This window comes from Alnus glutinosa, chromosome 14 (genome assembly GCF_958979055.1).
Source record: "Alnus glutinosa chromosome 14, dhAlnGlut1.1, whole genome shotgun sequence".
Taxonomy (NCBI): domain Eukaryota; kingdom Viridiplantae; phylum Streptophyta; class Magnoliopsida; order Fagales; family Betulaceae; genus Alnus; species Alnus glutinosa.
In genome coordinates this window covers 13678766-13696517 of record NC_084899.1, presented here as the reverse complement: position 1 = coordinate 13696517, position 17752 = coordinate 13678766, and the positions used below count along the sequence as shown (strand labels likewise).

Below are 17752 nucleotides of genomic sequence, written 5' to 3'. Positions count from 1 at the left end.
TGCGTGTGGGGTGGCCTGCGACGGCGGAAGACTTGACAATGAGAAGCTTTCAGCAGCACGATGGTTAACGGCGCATCTAGAAGCCGGGGTTTAGTGATTTCTGGATGTGCGGCTGGGGTGGGTTACTCAAGGTTGACGAGGAAACCATAGCGGCTGCTTGATGCGGTGTTTTAAGGCGAGTCTGTGAAATGAACGGCGGATATGTGGTGGTTGGTGCATTTGGGACGACGGTGGCTGTTGGTGGACTAAACAACACAAATCTACTACTGAGGGTGGTGCCGGTGGGATAGGTGTTATGGGCAAGGATTGGCTTGCTGAAGAGGGGCATGGTGGAGAAAAACTTTTAATTCTTCTCATGTGCTCCTCCATCTGTTTGCTAAATTTATCTTTCCACACTAGGAAATCTAATTGCATCTTTTCAAGTCTTGCTTGTTGCTCTACACCCAAAAAGATTTGGAAAGGCATCGTGATGGTGTGGATCGGTGATTGCTGTAGAAAACAATCAATCTAGCTCTGATACTACTTGATGTGAACCCACTAGTAACAAAACATAGAAAATGATAAATCGGCTATTTCGAGAGTGCCATGATCTCCAATGGCTAATTCGAGGGAGCCTTGATATCCAAAACACAGAAAACTGTATTCTAAAACAATAATCAACTCATACCTTTGTTGTTGATAGTTCTCATTTAAATAGAGAAACAATAGACTACCGATTACATAAGAGACCAATTAGGTCTTAACTTCTAAGACTATGACAACTCTAGTAAGGTAAGATTCTGAATTAGAGATCTATTCCTTATTAGACTAGACTACAAAATAAATGGAGATTTACTCCTTGTTAGTCTCTAATTTAACTCCCAAGAAAAGATTACATCATGACAAAAAAGCTAAGTTCTAAAAAAGTTGAAAACTTGTAAAAATGCAACTTTTAAGGGTAATTTTGAAAAGTTATTCTATTATGTATAATCATTTTAGAAAGTTAAGATCTTTTCTGGAACACAAATGATGACTAATTTTCAAAGGAAGTGAAACATAGTTAACGTAAAATTGGTGTAAAGACTGTCATCATAGTTCTTTGAAGTTGCACATACCTAAATGGTTGGCATTGTAGTTTGGTGGTATTTCCAGTTGGCGGAACTTGAATTGGATCAAGTAAACAGGACCTACAAAAAATATTTGTTGCAATTATTTAAAAAAAAAATTAAGATCTTGAAAAAGAAGTTAAAGAAAATCAATGTAGTTTATAAGACACCTATTTTATGCAAAAGCTTTACATCAGGTGAAGTACCCAATTCAGAAACAATGCAACATGCATAAGTTTTGGAATATGCACCTTCAAATATAACAATGCCAGAATTCCTTACACTATAAGAAGATCAAATTGAAAGAAGTTTCCATAAAAGGCATGCTAAAATGCTAGTTCTTACAGATACTTTATCGCCTAAGAACATAAAGGAAAATGGCTAAGAGATTATTACATTTTCTCTGCATTCAATACACCATCTCTTATTCTTCTATTTTCATTGGCTGGATTTCATCCTTGTTAAATTACTACTAATCCCAAAAGCTTAAGCGAATAGGAACTGGAAAACTCAAATCATCTATGTTATATTATAAAACTCTCCCCTACATGCGGCCCAAGACTCCCTCTCAATTGGACAGGATTCAAGTGTTGTATCTCCTAGTCTAATACCATGTTAAATTACCTTTTATCCCAAACATTTGAACTAATAAGCAGGAAATTCAATCATCTATATTATATTTGAACAATCTGCCTTAATCTACAATTTTGAAAGTTAGATGACCTTGCCATCTACACAAACATCAGCACTCTGTTTTTCTCAGTAACTTTGGCCTAATATGCAGCACTAGAAAATTTCAAGTAGAAAACCTGGAGTGCAAGTGTTGCAAATATTAGTGGTTACCACCGCCTCTGATATAGATCCAGGGAGCCAGATAGCATTCCTGCACTAAAAAAGGGTAGCAAATAGGTGTTGTAATTATTAAGACCAAGGTCACCTAATGACCAAATGAATCAAAATGAACTCATTAATGTTTAATATGCCACTTCCACCAGGAAGCCGAAAAAAGAAGAAGGTAAATATGTAGATATCAGAAGTTTCCAGCTTATAGTAAACTACACCACTGGCTGATTTTTACTCAATTAAGCTGTGAAGGGAACTATATGATTATGAGGAGCTCTGCAGCAGATATTTCCTGATAAAAAGGATTATGAGAAACGTATTCAGGAAGGAACTTGCTAGACTAGTACACCTTGGATGGAGAGATTAGAAGAAAAAGTTTAATGGTTGGCTAACAAGAGGCTAAACATTTATACGAAATTTAAGCTTGTATAAATTATATGGCAAGATACTCAACAAATCAGTGATTCAGAGACAAGTGGATATTGCCCTAATATTGAAGGCCAACTAAAGAGCATGGAAGGAAGGGTTTCTAGACTGGTATGTGGCTCTTGGAGTTGTGTCGAAATGTGCTTAATATGTTATTTGTATAGGTCTCAGCTCATACACCGAGTCGTGTTACGTTTGTAGAGTTTTTAATTTCTTGCTCCTTTGTTTCCTTTGATTAGGGGTACTTTTGTATACTTCCTGTGTACTAGGGTTGCGCTCCTCTGCGCTTTTTAATGATATGACATTATTTATCAAAAGTATCTATCTAATTGAAAGGAAATTTTTTATAAGATGCATATAAGCTTATTTGAAATTTTTTATAGTCTGCATGTCTGTAAGATGAGCATATCTGAAATTAAAATGTTACGGTAAACTAGTGTTAATACACAAAAGGATACATCTAAGAAAGATAACATGATCTTGGGTCTAGACTAGAGATTAATTTGGAAAAGCAGGAAACTCATCTGTGACTGTCTGCCTATCAAAATTATGAGCTGGCAAGGAATCATTCAAGTAAACAGAAACTACATCCTACTAAATTAGGATGACGAAATGAACATAAGTCCATAACTACATATGAACAGAATGAACAGTGTAAGTTAAATACAAAAGTAGGGTAAAAAGCTTTAGACGCTTGATACTTAGGTTTAGTATTGATACACTATTTATAGGGATTTACAATGTGCCGTGTATATGGCATGGTATAATGTCATAGACTAACTAAGGTAAGTAATATTCTATCCTAGGAAAGGAAAGGTGGCAATATAGCCGTTGTGTATACAATAGGAAAGGAATGAGAGAATAATGAGTGATAGCTAGCTATAGGTTTGATATGGTGAGAAAATTAGAATCTGTTCTTGTTTAGGAAGATCCCCTTGAATCATGGCTGATTGTGCTAGGGCTTGTCTGCTGTCATCGAGTGATGTTGAGGCTGTAGTGTAGGGTTTGTCAACTGTAGTGGCGGCTGCTGATTAGGATCCGGGTGTGTGGCGTGAGTTTACTATTGTATCCTTAACAAACAGAAGTCCAACAAATTTACTATAAGGTGGATGAGGACCATTCTGTCTTATGGCTGTGGGTACAAGTCCAGTGGATGTAGTGGAGAACCAGTGGGTAAGGACCATTCTGTCTTATAGCTGTTTGGTGGTGCAGCCGATGGCGTAGCTTGCCCCTTGGGTCAGAGGTTCACTGTTTGAGACTCTGAACTTGCAAAGGGTGAGGGTAGAAGAGTAAGATCGAGAAGATCTTAGGAGATGTGCACCGGGGGCTCCAATGCATTCTTGTTAGGCTGAAGGTGTTGGGGCCAGTCCATAAGCCCAACAGTTCTAAGCCAATTGGGCGTATGCAAAGGAGGTGTGTCCAGGCATCTAGACGCATGCCCAAGTCCAAGTTCTTGCTAAAGCCCAACTCCAAGTGGGCTTCAGTTAGGGGCTTCGAAGGGGTTTTTGGGCCTAAAGAAGGTGCGGACCCTTCTGTTCCAGTCTCTGGGTTGCCGGTGATTGTGTCGGAGGGCTCATCTGGTGGTTATGGGTTTGCTTCGCCAGAGATTTTGCCGAAGGCGGTTACGGTTCCGGCGACTGTGTCTCATGGTTTCTGGCTTGATGGGTCATCTCTGGCAAGGCCTGAGGATGCTGGTGGTCTTATTTTGTTCCCGCCATTGTTGGACTTTTGGGTGTGACTTTCACACATCACACGTGGACCCCATCAATTTTCCTTTTCCTATTTGTTTTCTTAATTCCTTCACGCGGTGGTTTTGCTTTACTTCTCCTATAAGAGTTTGGACTTGCAATTCTTCTCTGGTAAGGAGAAGTAAACCGACGTATTGATTCTTATAAAAGGACATACAATAACCTTTGTGAAAGTAAGTGCAAAAAAGGAGTAGTGCCGCACAACATCAATGTAGAAAAACAAGGTGAAGCGCGCCGCACAGAGACTTCTTTCTTTAAGTTGCGGGATCACACAAGGAACATATTTGTTTCTTGTTGGAGACGTTGCAAGCAAGAGAAAGACTGAGAGTGTGCGTAAAATAGTAAAAGAAAAATAGAGAGACCAGTCGCCATCTGTTTCCAGCAAAAGAAGAGTTCGTATTTTTGTCTTTGGTATTCTCATTTTGAGAATAATCTCTACTATGTGATAGTGAGATTTGGGTGTATTGGGGCTTTGAATTTTGAGTGATTTTCTTTCTACAATTTTTGTACTCCATCTTCATACTGAATTTCTTCGTGATTGCCTCTACCAGTGAACGTACCTCATATTGATCGACACTTCATTAAAGAAAAATTCAAAAAATGTATCATCTGCACACCATATGTGAAGACTGAAGAACAATTGGCGGATATGTTGACAAAGGGTGTTTCTACTGGTACTCTTCATTCAGCCTTATCCAAGCTGGGCATGCGAGACATCTATGCCTCAACTTGAGGGTGAGTGTTGAAAATAATGGATCTTTCCATATTTTATTCTGATTCTATTGTCTATTTTCTTTCCATATTAGTTTGTTGGATTTCTCTTATTTAAACAATGTACTCGCATGAGGTTATCTTTTGAGGTTATCAAGCAATAAGAATATTTTTTTCTTCCTCTACAATTCTACACCACTTACTTCTTGGTGTCTTTTGTGATATTTTTGCTTTCTTCTTATTTTTCGAATCTCATGGGTCTTGGGAAATAGGGTATATTTCTTAGCAACTGGTATTAGAGTTTTGGTTCAAGTGGGAGCAATGGCAAGAGAAGAAGCAAATATAGGAATCGAAAACTTCGACGGCATAGATTTCGAATATTGGAAGATGCAGATTGAAGATTATCTGTATGGGAAGAAACTACATATGCCTCTTCTAGGGGAGATACCAAACAGGATGAAGGATGATGAATGGGCCCTGCTTAATTGATAGGTGCTTGGAGTTGTCCAGTTAACACAGTCAAGATTAGTTACACAACGTTGTGAAGGAGAAGACCATAATGGGTCTAATAGCGGCTATGTCAACAATGTATGAAAAGACATGCTAAAAACAAAGTGCATTTGATGAAGAAGTTTAATTTGAAGATGGTAGATGGTTATTCAGCCAAAGAGGGAGTTATGAAAATAACTAAAGGTGCTATGGTGATAATGAAGGGTAAGCAAATTGGCAATTTGTACAAGTTGCTCGGGAACACAGTTATAGGTGGAGCTGCAGCATCCACTTCGACAGTGAATAGAACACTGATAGAAAATGCGAGATACATGAGGTTGAATGCAGGATTGCCAAAGAATTTATGGGCTAAGGCAGTTAATTATACATGCTTCGTCACCAACCAATCTCCATCTACAGTAATTGATTTCAAGGTTCCAGAGGAAGTATGGTCAAGTAAACCAGTTGATTATTCAATGTTGAGAATATTTGGTTGTCCTACATACGTTCACGTGCAAAGTGGAGAGCGGTTGAAATTAGATTCAAAGTCGAGAAAGTGTATTTGTCTTGGTTTGGAATGTGGTGTTAAAGGCTATAGGCTATGGGATCCAATCTCGAAGAAAAAGATTGTTAGCAAAGACGTGGTGTTTGATGAGGCTTATATGCTAAGAAAGGGTGAGGATGAAGCATCAACTGACACCCATAAAGGGAAACAGGTCGTGGAGATGAGCTTGATGAACAACGTTCACTCATGGATGAAAGTGATGACGAAGAATCTTCAAGAGACTCACAGCATCGAGAAGAACCTTATTCTTTAGCAAGAACCGGAGAGAGACCTGATCGAAAGGCATCAGAGAGGTATGACTTTGAGGATATGGTTTCCTTTGCTCTGATACCTGGAAGTGGAGATCCATCGTCTGTTCAAGATGGTATACTGAAAGAGGCGGAGTCACTACAAAGAGATAAAACTTGGGAATTGGTAGAATTGCTCAAGGGAAAAAAGGCTAAAGCGTGCAGATGGGTCTAGAAGAAGAAAGAGCCATCTAAGAAAGCTATGTGGCTAAGAGGAGTGGTAGGGAAACATGATAGTATGTCTAAACCAGGTCTTATGCTCAAGTTCAAGAGACGCTAGGACTTGAGCGGCACTTGTGGTGATTGCCTTTGGGGCAATGGGCGGAGGCATACTAAGAGGTGACTATTGCGGCTTGATGGGATTCAAGTCAAGGTGGAGATTGTTGGAATTTTGGGTGTGGCTTTCACCCATCACATGTGGGCCCCATCAATTTTAATTTTCCTATTTGTTTTCTTAATTCCTTCACGCGGTGGTTTTGCTTTACTTCTATAAGAGTTTGGACTAGCAATTCTTCTCTAATAAGGAGAAGTAACAGCCTCTGTGAAAATGCAAAAAAGGAGTAGCGCCGGACAGCATCAATGTAGCAAAACAAGGTGAAGCACGCCACATAGAGACTTATTTCTTTAAGTTGTGGGACTACGATCGCACAAGGAACATATTTGTTTCTTGTTAGAAACACTACAAGCAAGAGAAAGACTAAGAGTGTGCGTAAAATAGTGAGAGAAAAATAGAGAGACCAATCGCCATTTGTTTCTAGCAAAAGAAAAGTTTGTATTTGTCTTTTTTGTATTCTCCTTTTGGGAATAATCTCTACTTTGTGAAAGTGAGATTTGAGTGTATTGGGCATGTGAGTTCTGAGTGATTTTTTCTACTATTTTTATACTCCATCTTCATAGTGAATTTCTTCGTGATTGCCCATGCCAGTGTACGTACCTCATATTGAGGGAACCACTTAAATCTTGGTGTCTTTTGTGATTGCTTACTTTTACTTTCTTCTTATTTTTCAGCCATATGCCACACCCATAGTTCAGACAGTCCCGGTGATCGCGAGTCTTGACATATGGCTTTCTGGGTTCTCTCCGGTGAGGACCGATGACACCGCCAAATGCCCAGCTTGTAGACTAGAACTCACTGAAGGCCATCCTCGTTTCAACAACCGCTTGTGATGATATTCGGCATTATCTTTTCGTAAGGTCTGTAGATGCCGGTGGTTCCATAGCCTAGTCCTCTCCGATTGTGGGCTCTTCATTGGGTGATTCTCAGGTTGGGTTTGCTTCTGCCAAAGTGGACCAGCATGCCGCTAGTCTGGTCCGGGTAGGTCTTCTTCTTCTACTGTTATGGCTCGACACAGTTATAGAGGGACCCCTAAATCGGCTAAGAGTCTTCTTCTGCATGGCTTTCTTAACCCTCTGCCGCCGATTGATGTGGGTCCGAGCAAGGTAGCTTTAGGTATGGCCCCTCCTCCATCCGCTCCTATTAGTTAGGGTCTCATCAGGTGTAGTCTTAAATTCTGGGTTGACTCCGGGCAGGCTTCCTAGGCCAAAGGATTCGTCAAGTGTTGTGGTTGAAGGGCTTCAAGCTTCTGTTTTAAGGCCCTATCTATGCTGTCCTCTAATCCCGTGCAACACTATAGCCATAAGTTTAGGGGCAACAGGTTTTAGAAATGGACAAGAGCTTGATCGCCAAGGCAGTGTCGTCGCTCTGTGCCTTGCCTGTCTCTTTTGGTGTAGTGACAGATTTGGTTGGTCCTTCAGAGTTGGTTGATAGTGAAGAGGAGGACGAAGATTTTTGGGGTGTGGAAGACAGAGAATGATGGGGTGGGGATGGAAAAGGAATTTTTTCTTACCCTTTGGGTGATTTCCCTCCTGCCACCCGTTTGAATTGCGATTTGATGGGGGAGCCGTGTGAGGGGATTGATTCCACCTTAGAGGCTACCCTCTGAAAGGTAAAGGGTAGAACGGAGCTTCTAAATTTAGAATGCTCCATCAACTATGATGCTAAGGATATACCCTTTAAGCGGGGGAAAGGCAAGTCTCACGTCTTCTAGCGTTGAGTGCCTAGGGGGATTTTGGGCTTTGTTGTTTTGTTGGTCTTGGGTTTGAGGGTTTGTCAGGTTTTGGGTTAGAGGGCTTGGGTTTCCTGCTCGTTTTGAGCCTCTTGTGTATACTGCCTGTGTACTTAGAGGCGCCTTACACTTTTTAATATATTATTACTTATATAAAAAAAAGAAAAAAGAAAAAGACAATTACTATCATCCTCATCCACCGAGTCATTAGGGGAAGCATTATGTACATACTATAGTGCATGCAGTAATCAACAAGAACTAGTGGTAGAAAATTTTATAACTGGTTGATCATGTCGATAATCAAAGGCAAACAGGCAACCCCATCTATTTCACAAACTGAATGCCTTTCAATGCTTGACAAATTCTCATATAAACCCAACCTGTGGAAAACCCAAGCATCAAGTTTTTTGTCCAGACATGATTTACAGTACATTGAAGATAGCAAGGACACGTATCCCAACCTGTGGATAACCCAAGCATCCGACCATGAAATTTCCATCCTGTTGAGAATGACCGTAATAATTTTATGAGTACAAAGAAAAGACTAAACTTCTTACAGAGTTATTTCTATAGCATAAAAAGACATCACAAGAACTACATTGTTGGTAACTAATTAGTTAAGGAAAAAACAATTATCTTAGACAATGTGACTTACAAGAAAGCACAGGCCATGCAAGGAATTACATCTATAGAATACACTACAAATGTATTGCTTAAAATTATTAACATCAACCAAGTGAATACATGAGGACTGCCAAAAACAAAATCAACTCAAGAACCATAATAATTAACTACTTTTGGTTCACTACATCTATCATTTTTCACCATGAAGCTCTATTTAGAACGACATCTGACTTAACCACAAAGCTCAACAAGTCTTGAAACCTGAGGCTTGGAAACAGAATAAGAAGCAGTTTGGAACTATCACTAGATGAACTGTGTTAAAGCTGCGTGGGGGCTGCTCTGAACAATTTTTTTTCCTGACCACAGATTTGGAAAGTTTATACAGAATGAAAAGGAGTGTCTTGACTACTGACATTAAACTTAGTACATTGAAGCAAGTTTTCTAGAAGAAAAAACTATAGTGCAGTTGCTAAATTATGTTAAAAAAGATATCATTAGTTTCATAAACTTTGGGAGTAAGAAATGCTGTCAATATGACCAAAGGGATTAATTTTGAGCTTTGAATGAGACTGAAAGACTAGGGTCAAAGAAAAGAGGACAATTTTTCTAGAAGCTTCTGAAAATGATAAAATTATGAAATTTAGCTTATGGAGAAAGCATGGCTGATTCAGCAACACTGAAGAATGAACATCCCAAGGAACAAAAAATATAGCAGATGCAAAAGGTAACTGGTTAAAGCGACTTTGTTTTCCTCGAAAAACGAAGCACAAAGGCCCTTTTGGCTGTATGGATCAATGCTGCCTGAGAGATAAGGTTCCAAATTTTACAGATAAAGTGACTTCTTTTTATAAGTAAAATATATTTCAAAAAGCACAGAGAGGTGCAACCCATAGTACACAGGATGTATACATGATAGCCCTAATTCAAAGAGAAAAGAGAGCGCATATCTAAAAAATCAGAATAAGAACACTCAAACATAGACTGGATCTTCACTCTCCACAAACAACATTTGTATCACCAACTTTTTCAAGTTAATCAAACCAGTCTCACAATCTTCAAAACCGCGTGCATTCCGTTCCCTCCATAGACAACACATCAAACACAATGGAGCCATTCGCCAAATCAGCATAAACCTCAAAAACTACAAAGCTGCTTGGAGAAACCAATGCAACATAGCTTTGTTGCCTAAAGTGCAGAATCCGATAAAAGTAGGAGGATTTAGACCTGGTACTCTAGCAGTAGAACTCTGCATAAGCGTACAGCAAAGGCTTGAAAGATTTTATAATAGCACAACAGCCAACTGTTATGCAGTAATGGAAAACTGGCGATAATGTATTGGTACCGCAAAAATGGGTGAGAAGATATCATTGAGATACTTTTCCCCCTAGATGTGCAACTGAGGTTGCTTCAGTGAAGACCAAGGGTTCAGTAAAATGGGAGTTTGTCCTAAATATTAAATTATCAACACCAAGCTATTGTTTAAAAACAGGCTTGGATGACTACTCTTTAGAAGGTATTTTGCAGGGAAGAAGGGATATGGGTAGAGAAATCAATTGTACTATCTATTTGGTACAATTATGTAACTACTAACTAGACACAGATTCTGCAGCTGTAAAGTGTGATAGGAGGGGTTAAAAGACACTTATATATAAGCAGGGTATAAGACTCTTAAATTCTATGACTCCAAGTCAGGACTTCAATTACCATCCAAGACATTAACGAGCTTGTTAGAAGAGCTTCTTAGGGTTAAAAGATTATGTTGTTGATAGGAATTTTCTTCCAATGGTATTTTGGCGTTTGTATTGAATTTAACAATATATATAAATGTATTATGAGGTGAGAGACTACGTAGAAAACACGAAGCCTCTTACTCCTCTAGTTTCTTCCCATGCAAACCCTAAAACATGGTATTAGAGACTAGGGTTTGATTACATTCCAAAACCCCGCATCTACTCCTTCCTTTTCTTTTCTTTTCTTTTCTTTTCTTTTTTTTTTTTTTTTTTTTTTTTTTTTTTTTTTTTTTTTTTTTTTTTTTTTTTTTTTTTTTTTTTTTCCTTTGCTAGTAATGGAGGACTTCTAAACTTTGGGCTTCATGCCCGTGATTGGGGGAAGATGACACCAACATCCCCGTCTTCAGTGCTGTGATATTGTCGTCATCCCCGCTGTTGCTTCTTTGTCATTGGTGGTTGTGGTGTAAATGGAAGAACCGGCATTGCGCCTGTTGTGGTAAGAGTTCTACCTTGAATAAAAGCAATTAATCATGGTGCTAGGTGTGTCGGTCGATATGTTTTGTGGTGGTTGGTGACGTATACGGTGGGTGGAGAGTTGCCTTTGTCGTTGGTTGAAAAGTTTGCTTCGGTGACCGGTTGAGTTGACATCGAAAAGTTGCTTTGTCGTCATCGGTTGAGTATGGGGCTACCATTAGGGATAATGCCCTAAACTCCAATGTTTTTGTAAGACACTTTAGTTTATATTGAATAAAGTTGTTATTCACTAATTTTTTATTTAATTGAGCATATAGCATATAACATTTTACATGCTTATCTTTGTTGACTATTTATTATGTGCATGGAAATGGTCCATGAATTGTATTGAATATGATTGATGGTGTGAGTAATGAGATTATCACACAGACAATCTTAAATCATAAACCTTGCAGATTCATAATCATGTGTTCACAATTGGAATGGAATTGGACATTCCATTTGCGAAGACTATAACACATCAATCATGATGATCTATCTAGATCGAGTGAACTAGTAACTTCAGATTAATGTGTTGGTGCGGAAGCATAGAGATGCAATGCACTGAACAAACCACGAGAGTTGTCATTCCTTTAAAACACCGTCAAAAAGAAAAGATTGCAACTCCCAGACTTCTTATGATATTGACTCTAAATCCTGAAAGGATTGTGAACTTAAATGTCAAGTGGATATCACTTTGATGCGTTTAGGAGTGAGACATTTACTGCGGTCAAAGTTCTCGTTGCGTTAGGTGATCGCATGTAGTTTTGTAGGAACACCTTTCTCAAAAAGGAATCCAAGTCCTTCATTTAAAGGATAAGAAATTTTCCCTTAAGATAGATTAAATAGAGTAATTATTATCAATCCAAGGTCAGAGCATTTTTGTAAGAGTTACCAAAATATTTATCTACCTAGTGAAATGAGATTTCACATATACGAGAATAATTATGTGATTAAATTGGGCATTTAAGGATGAAGAGGTAGATAATTAAAGTGATTGTATCATTCACTTTAGTTCTGCTTCGAAACATTTCATAGAAGAATCAAAAGTCAATATTAAGAATTGTCTAAAGGATTAATTGTATTAATCAAAAAATAAACTAGAGTGCAATTACAATTGTCTAGTGAAATCAATTGTAATTAAATTGTAAATTCTTCTTTTCTATAAGTAATCTCATTTTATAAAAAATAAAGCGCTAAGGGGCGCAACCCTAGTACACAGGGAGTAAATAATAGAACCTATAATAGGAAGGAACATAAAATAAATCCAAAAAATATGCATAAGTAAAAACACTTAAGCTATGATGTGCCACTATCGATGTCTCTACGTGTGCTGAGCATTCCTCTCACGCCAAAGATACCACATTAAACACAACGGAACAAACCGCCAAACTTCCTTAACTGGACCACACCCAAACGAATCACCCTAGCTAGTCAACAATCCAGCACTCGTCGCGGCATAACTCACCCTACCCCAAACAAAGTAAGAATGTAATTCCATAGATTGCATGTAACTTTGCAGTGAAGTAACAGATGTTCAATAGACTTTCCACTCTTCTTACACATATAGCACCACTCAACCACCATGACATTCCTTTTTTGTAGATTATCATGCGTCAAATTTTTTCCTAATGCTGCTGTAATGAGGGACATGCGGTCCCCACTAAAAAATAAATAAATAGTTTTATTTGTTTATTTTATAATCTTTTCCTTTTTAGGATTAGATTTACTATTGCTACTAGGAATATGTTTTCTATTACTACTAGGATTAGATTTACTATTACTACTAGGAATAGGTTTACTATTACTATTAGGACTATGTTCACTTTCTCTACAAGTATTTCGCTTTTATAAATAGGCTTGCTTATTATGTAAAACTCAATCAATTGAATTATTATCAAATCAGAGATTACTCTCTCAAATACCCTACAAAGTTTTATCTTTCTTTTAGCTTGGAAGCTTCTTTTTATCTTTTTTGGATAGAAAACAAAGACGCTTCTCCATGCAGAATCAAAGACGCTGCTCTTTGATTACTTACCTTAGTCTTCTGCTACGTTAGTTAGTATCAAACCAAGCTTTATCCTGATCATGGCCAATCAGCGCAACAGTGACGATCCCCTTAACGACGCCGCTTGTGACAGGGAGGCTCTTTCGAGAGTCAAATTTCAAGAGTTCCAGTAGACGATGCAGCAGGAGTTACGCTAGTTGCGATAGATGATGGAGCGCATACACATGGGCCTTATCCGTAATCATAGGGACAATCTTGCCCATAATGATGATGGGATTCGAGTGAGGCCTATTCCCCACCGACGACCTGCACCCATAAACCAACCATTGGCCTATGAGGATCTTAGCGACAATGAAGACTTCATTGAAGGAGCGTTCGAACGGGACGCTGGGGTAAATTGAAGGGATGGATTATGTAGGGGCGCTGATCGTGGCGGCGCAGGATTCAGAGGTTATGAGCGCAGTGGCGCTGGCCATATGGAGAATGTCTATGAAGGCGCCGCCTACCAGGATGCTTATGAAAAGCAATTCAGACGTAAGAATCACGGTAGGGAGGAATCCCACGAATACCGAATGAAGATTGACCTCCCATCATTCAACGGCCATCTTCACATCAAAGATTTCTTAGACTAGGTGATGGAGGTAGAGAGGTTCTTTGATTATATGAGTATTCACGAGGATCGCAAGGTGAAGTTAGTGGCAAACAAGTTCAAGGGAGGAGCTTCTGTTTGGTGGGAAAAATTACAGATTTCTAGAGCCCGACAAGGGAAGGGACCTGTAACTTCATCGTTGAAGATGAAGCAGTGCTACTCAAAGCATGGTTTTTACCACCGGACATTGAGCAACAACTATTCCAACAATACTAAGAGTGTCGACAAGGAGGTCGAACCATCCAGGCGTATGTTGACGATTTCTATCGCCTATCTGCCCGGAATGATCTCATGGAGACAGAAGATCAACAAGTTGCAAGGTTTATTGGAAGACTGCATGTGGCAATACAAGATAAGGTTTCTATGCATCTTGTCTTTACTTTCATTGAGGTAGTTAGTTTAGCAACCCGAGCAGAGAAGCAACTAAAGAGGCCTAGAGCACCAACCTAGGAGCGAAACCTGAGCGATTCGACAAGACCAACACAGGGTCAGGGAAAACAACCTCTAGTCCCGACTGTAACACCAAGTCAACCAGTGACTTCCACGGGAAAAGGAGCCAGTAGCAGTTCAAACATCCCGCGATAACCAACCAACAATCTGTATGCACGGCCCAGTTCAAACAAGTGTTTCAAATGCAACCAACAAGGACATAGGTCACATCAATGTCCCCGGAGGCAAATGGTAAACTTGATCGAACCTAAGCCAAAAGAAGGATCCGAGAATGGAGATGATGATACACCTGAGTATAAGGAAAAGGAGTTGGCTGACACTGATGAGGGAATCCCACTTTCCCGATCCTTAGTAATTCAACATTTACTCTTGACCCCGAGGCAAGAGGATCAATCTCAAAGGCACTAGATTTTTCGTACCCGCTGCACAGTCGACCGAAGGGTATGTGATGTGGTAGCGGGGAGAATATAGTGTCTAAGGAGATGGTTTCGAAGTTGGGATTAAAAACTGAGAAGCACCCAGCCCCATACAAGATCAGATGGATCAAGCAGGGAACCGAGATACTAGTAACCGAGAGTTGTCGTTTCACATTTTTGATCGGTAAGCATTACTCGGATTCTATTTTGTGTGATGTAGTGGAGATGGATGCATGCCACTTAATCCTAGGAAGATATTGGTAGTTTGATGTGGATGCCAAGCAGCAAGGAAGAGCTAACGTATACACTATCGTTTGGGATGGTCGGAAGATAACATTTCGACCCTTACAAGAAGTAGAAAATTCTACTCATTTTAAGGGTAAGCCGGTCCTCCTATCCACTGGATTAGAATTTATAGAAGAAGTTAAGGAGGCCCGAGACATCATAGCAATGAGGACCGAGGGAACCCCGGGCTCCGTCTCCACAAGAAGTTCACGAGACAATATGATCATTGCTAGAAGAATTCCAAGACATCATGCCTGAAGAAATGCCCGAAGTACAACCGCCCATGAGAGATATCCAACCACATTATCGAATGAGCCCAAAGAAGAATGCTATTTTACAAGAGTAGGTAGATGGGTTAATTCGGAAGGGACACTTGCAAGAGAGTATGAGTCCATGCATTGTACCGGCCTTACTTGTACAAAAGAAAGATGGAAGTTGGCGAATGAAGAAAGGACAATTCAACTGGGGTGACGAATCCGAGCAAAGTTTCTCAATCATCAAAGAAAAGCTATGCACAACACCTGTACTTGCCTTATCAGACTTTGACAAGCTGTTTGAAGTTGAGTGTGATGCATCAATCGTCAGAATAAGAGTTGTGTTATCTCAAGAAGGGAAGCCTGTGGAATTTTTTAGTGAAAAGCTCGGAGAAGCAAGACAAAAGTGGTCAACATATGAGTTGGAGCTTTATGTTGTTTTAAGAGCCCTCAAGGTATGGGAGAACTACTTGATCCAACGAGAGTTTGTCCTGTATACCAACCATTAAGCATTAAAGTTCATCAATAGTCAAAAGAATCTAAATCAGATGCATGCTCGGTGGGTTTCTTACATCCAATGGTTCACTTTTTCACTCAAGCATAAGTCGGGAAAACTGAATCGTGTAGCTGACGCTTTGAGCCACCGAGCTACCCTACTGATCACCATGAAAGCTGAAGTGACTGGATTCGAGTGCCTAAAAGAGTTAAATGAGAAAGATGAAGATTTAGGTGAAACCTAGAAGCGTTGCAAGACGGGACAACCAATTCTCGAAGGAGCAGATTCTATAATGGTAATTGTGGATAGATTTTCCAAAATGGCTCACTTTGTTGGTTGCAAGAAAACATCTCATGCTGTTCAAGTGCTATCTATTCTTCCGAGAGGTGGTTCAATTACATGGAGTCCTAAAGTCTATCACTTCTGACCGAGACACCAAGTTCTTGTCTCACTTTTGGCGAACACTATGGAGACGGTTCGACACAGCATTGAACTTCAGTAGTACTAGCCATCTGTAGATGGACGGGCAGATAGAAGTTGTTAATCGAACTCTAGGCAATTTACTTCAATGTATTAAAGGTGATAAACGAAGCAGTGGGACCTAGCTTTAGCTCATGCTGAGTTTGCCTACAACAACATGGTGAATCAATTTACTAGGGAGGTACCGTTCGAAGTTGTCTATGGGAAAACTCTGCAACTTGCAGTAGATCTTGCAGCTTTAAATAACTTACAAGGAGCAAGTGTGGCAGTGGAGCATTTAGCTGAACGAGTGAAAGTTACCCAAAAGGGAGTTCATTAGCATCTAGAAGAATCCTATGCTAAGTACAAAATGACAACAGACGAGGGTTGACGATCAAAGATTTTTCGAGAAGATCTTGTCATGGTGTATTTACGCAAGGGGCGATTGCCGACTGGTACTTCTGGAAAGCAGAGGAATAAGAATTACGGTCCATGCAAAATACTTAAAAAGATTAACGATAATGCATATGTCGTTGATCTTCCCGAGGACTTGGCAATATCTTAAACATTCAACGTGGTAGACATTTATGAATATTTTCCACCAAAGGATTCTGAACTTATCTCAAGGACGAGTTCTTTTCAAGAATGGGAGACTGATGCAGGACATGCGGTCCCCACTAAAAAATAAATAAATAGTTTTTATTTATTTATTTTATAATCTTGTCCTTTTTAGGATTAGGTTTACTATTACCACTAAGAATAGGTTTACTATTACTACTCGGATTAGGTTTACTATTGCTGTTAGGAATAGATTTACTATTACTACTAAGACTAGGTTTACTTTCTCTACAAGTATTTCTTTTTTATAAATAGGTTTGTTTATTATGTAAAACTCAATCAATTGAATAATTATCAAATCAGAGAATTTTCTCTCAAATACTCTATGGAGTTTTATCTTTTTTTTAGCATGCGGGCTTGTTTTTATCTTTTTGGGTAGAAAACAAAGATGTTTCTCCTTGCATAATCAAAGACGCTGCTCTTTGATTAGTTACCTTAGTCTTCTGCTACGTCATGATGTCCATACAAAGAATGCCACCCTCGTTGGAGCCTTGACACCCCAGATACTCTTCTAAGGAAATTAAGGGTCATCTTGTCTAATTAACACTTCATAAAATGGCTTCACTTCAAATTGACCCCTCCTGGAGGGGCTCCAAACTAACCTATCCTCCTCTCCATGTCGAACCTAAATAGAATACAGCCGCTCAAAGAAAGAGAGTACCATCTCCACCTCCCAATCCTGGCCTGATCGCATAAACATGACATTCCACTTGGTAACTCCATCTTGAACAAACAAATTATCCACCACCCTCGCATCTTTATGCCGAGCAATACAAAACAACACCGGTCAGGAGAGCTTTAACGATCTATCCCCACACAAAAGGTCATGCTAGAAACTTACTATAGAGCCAACACCCGCCTCAAAGTTGTTAAACTTATTTCACTCCCTTCTAATATTTTTCCACACGCCCACTCCAAAATTCCCCAAAACCTCTTTTGAACACCAACCACCCCTCAAACTCTCATATTTCGCTTCAATCACCAATCTCCATAATTCCTCTCTCTCCATAGCATACCTTCACCACCATTT

At 39.4% G+C, this 17752-nt stretch overlaps 1 protein-coding gene across 2 annotated transcripts in view; it reads right to left on the bottom strand.

Annotated features, from left to right (window-relative positions):
* LOC133857241 (DNA topoisomerase 3-alpha) overlaps positions 1-17752 on the bottom strand; it is a 91481-nt gene that overhangs the window by 17404 nt on the left and 56325 nt on the right. Inside the window, exons 18-20 of one of the 2 annotated variants that reach the window (XM_062292432.1) lie at positions 8682-8720; positions 1895-1973; positions 1095-1166 (exon numbers count right to left, since the gene is read on the bottom strand). In XM_062292432.1, the coding sequence (XP_062148416.1) occupies positions 1095-1166; positions 1895-1973; positions 8682-8720 (190 nt within the window). The remainder of the gene's footprint in view (positions 1-1094; positions 1167-1894; positions 1974-8681; positions 8721-17752) is intronic. The other variant, XM_062292434.1, reaches the window with a different exon arrangement.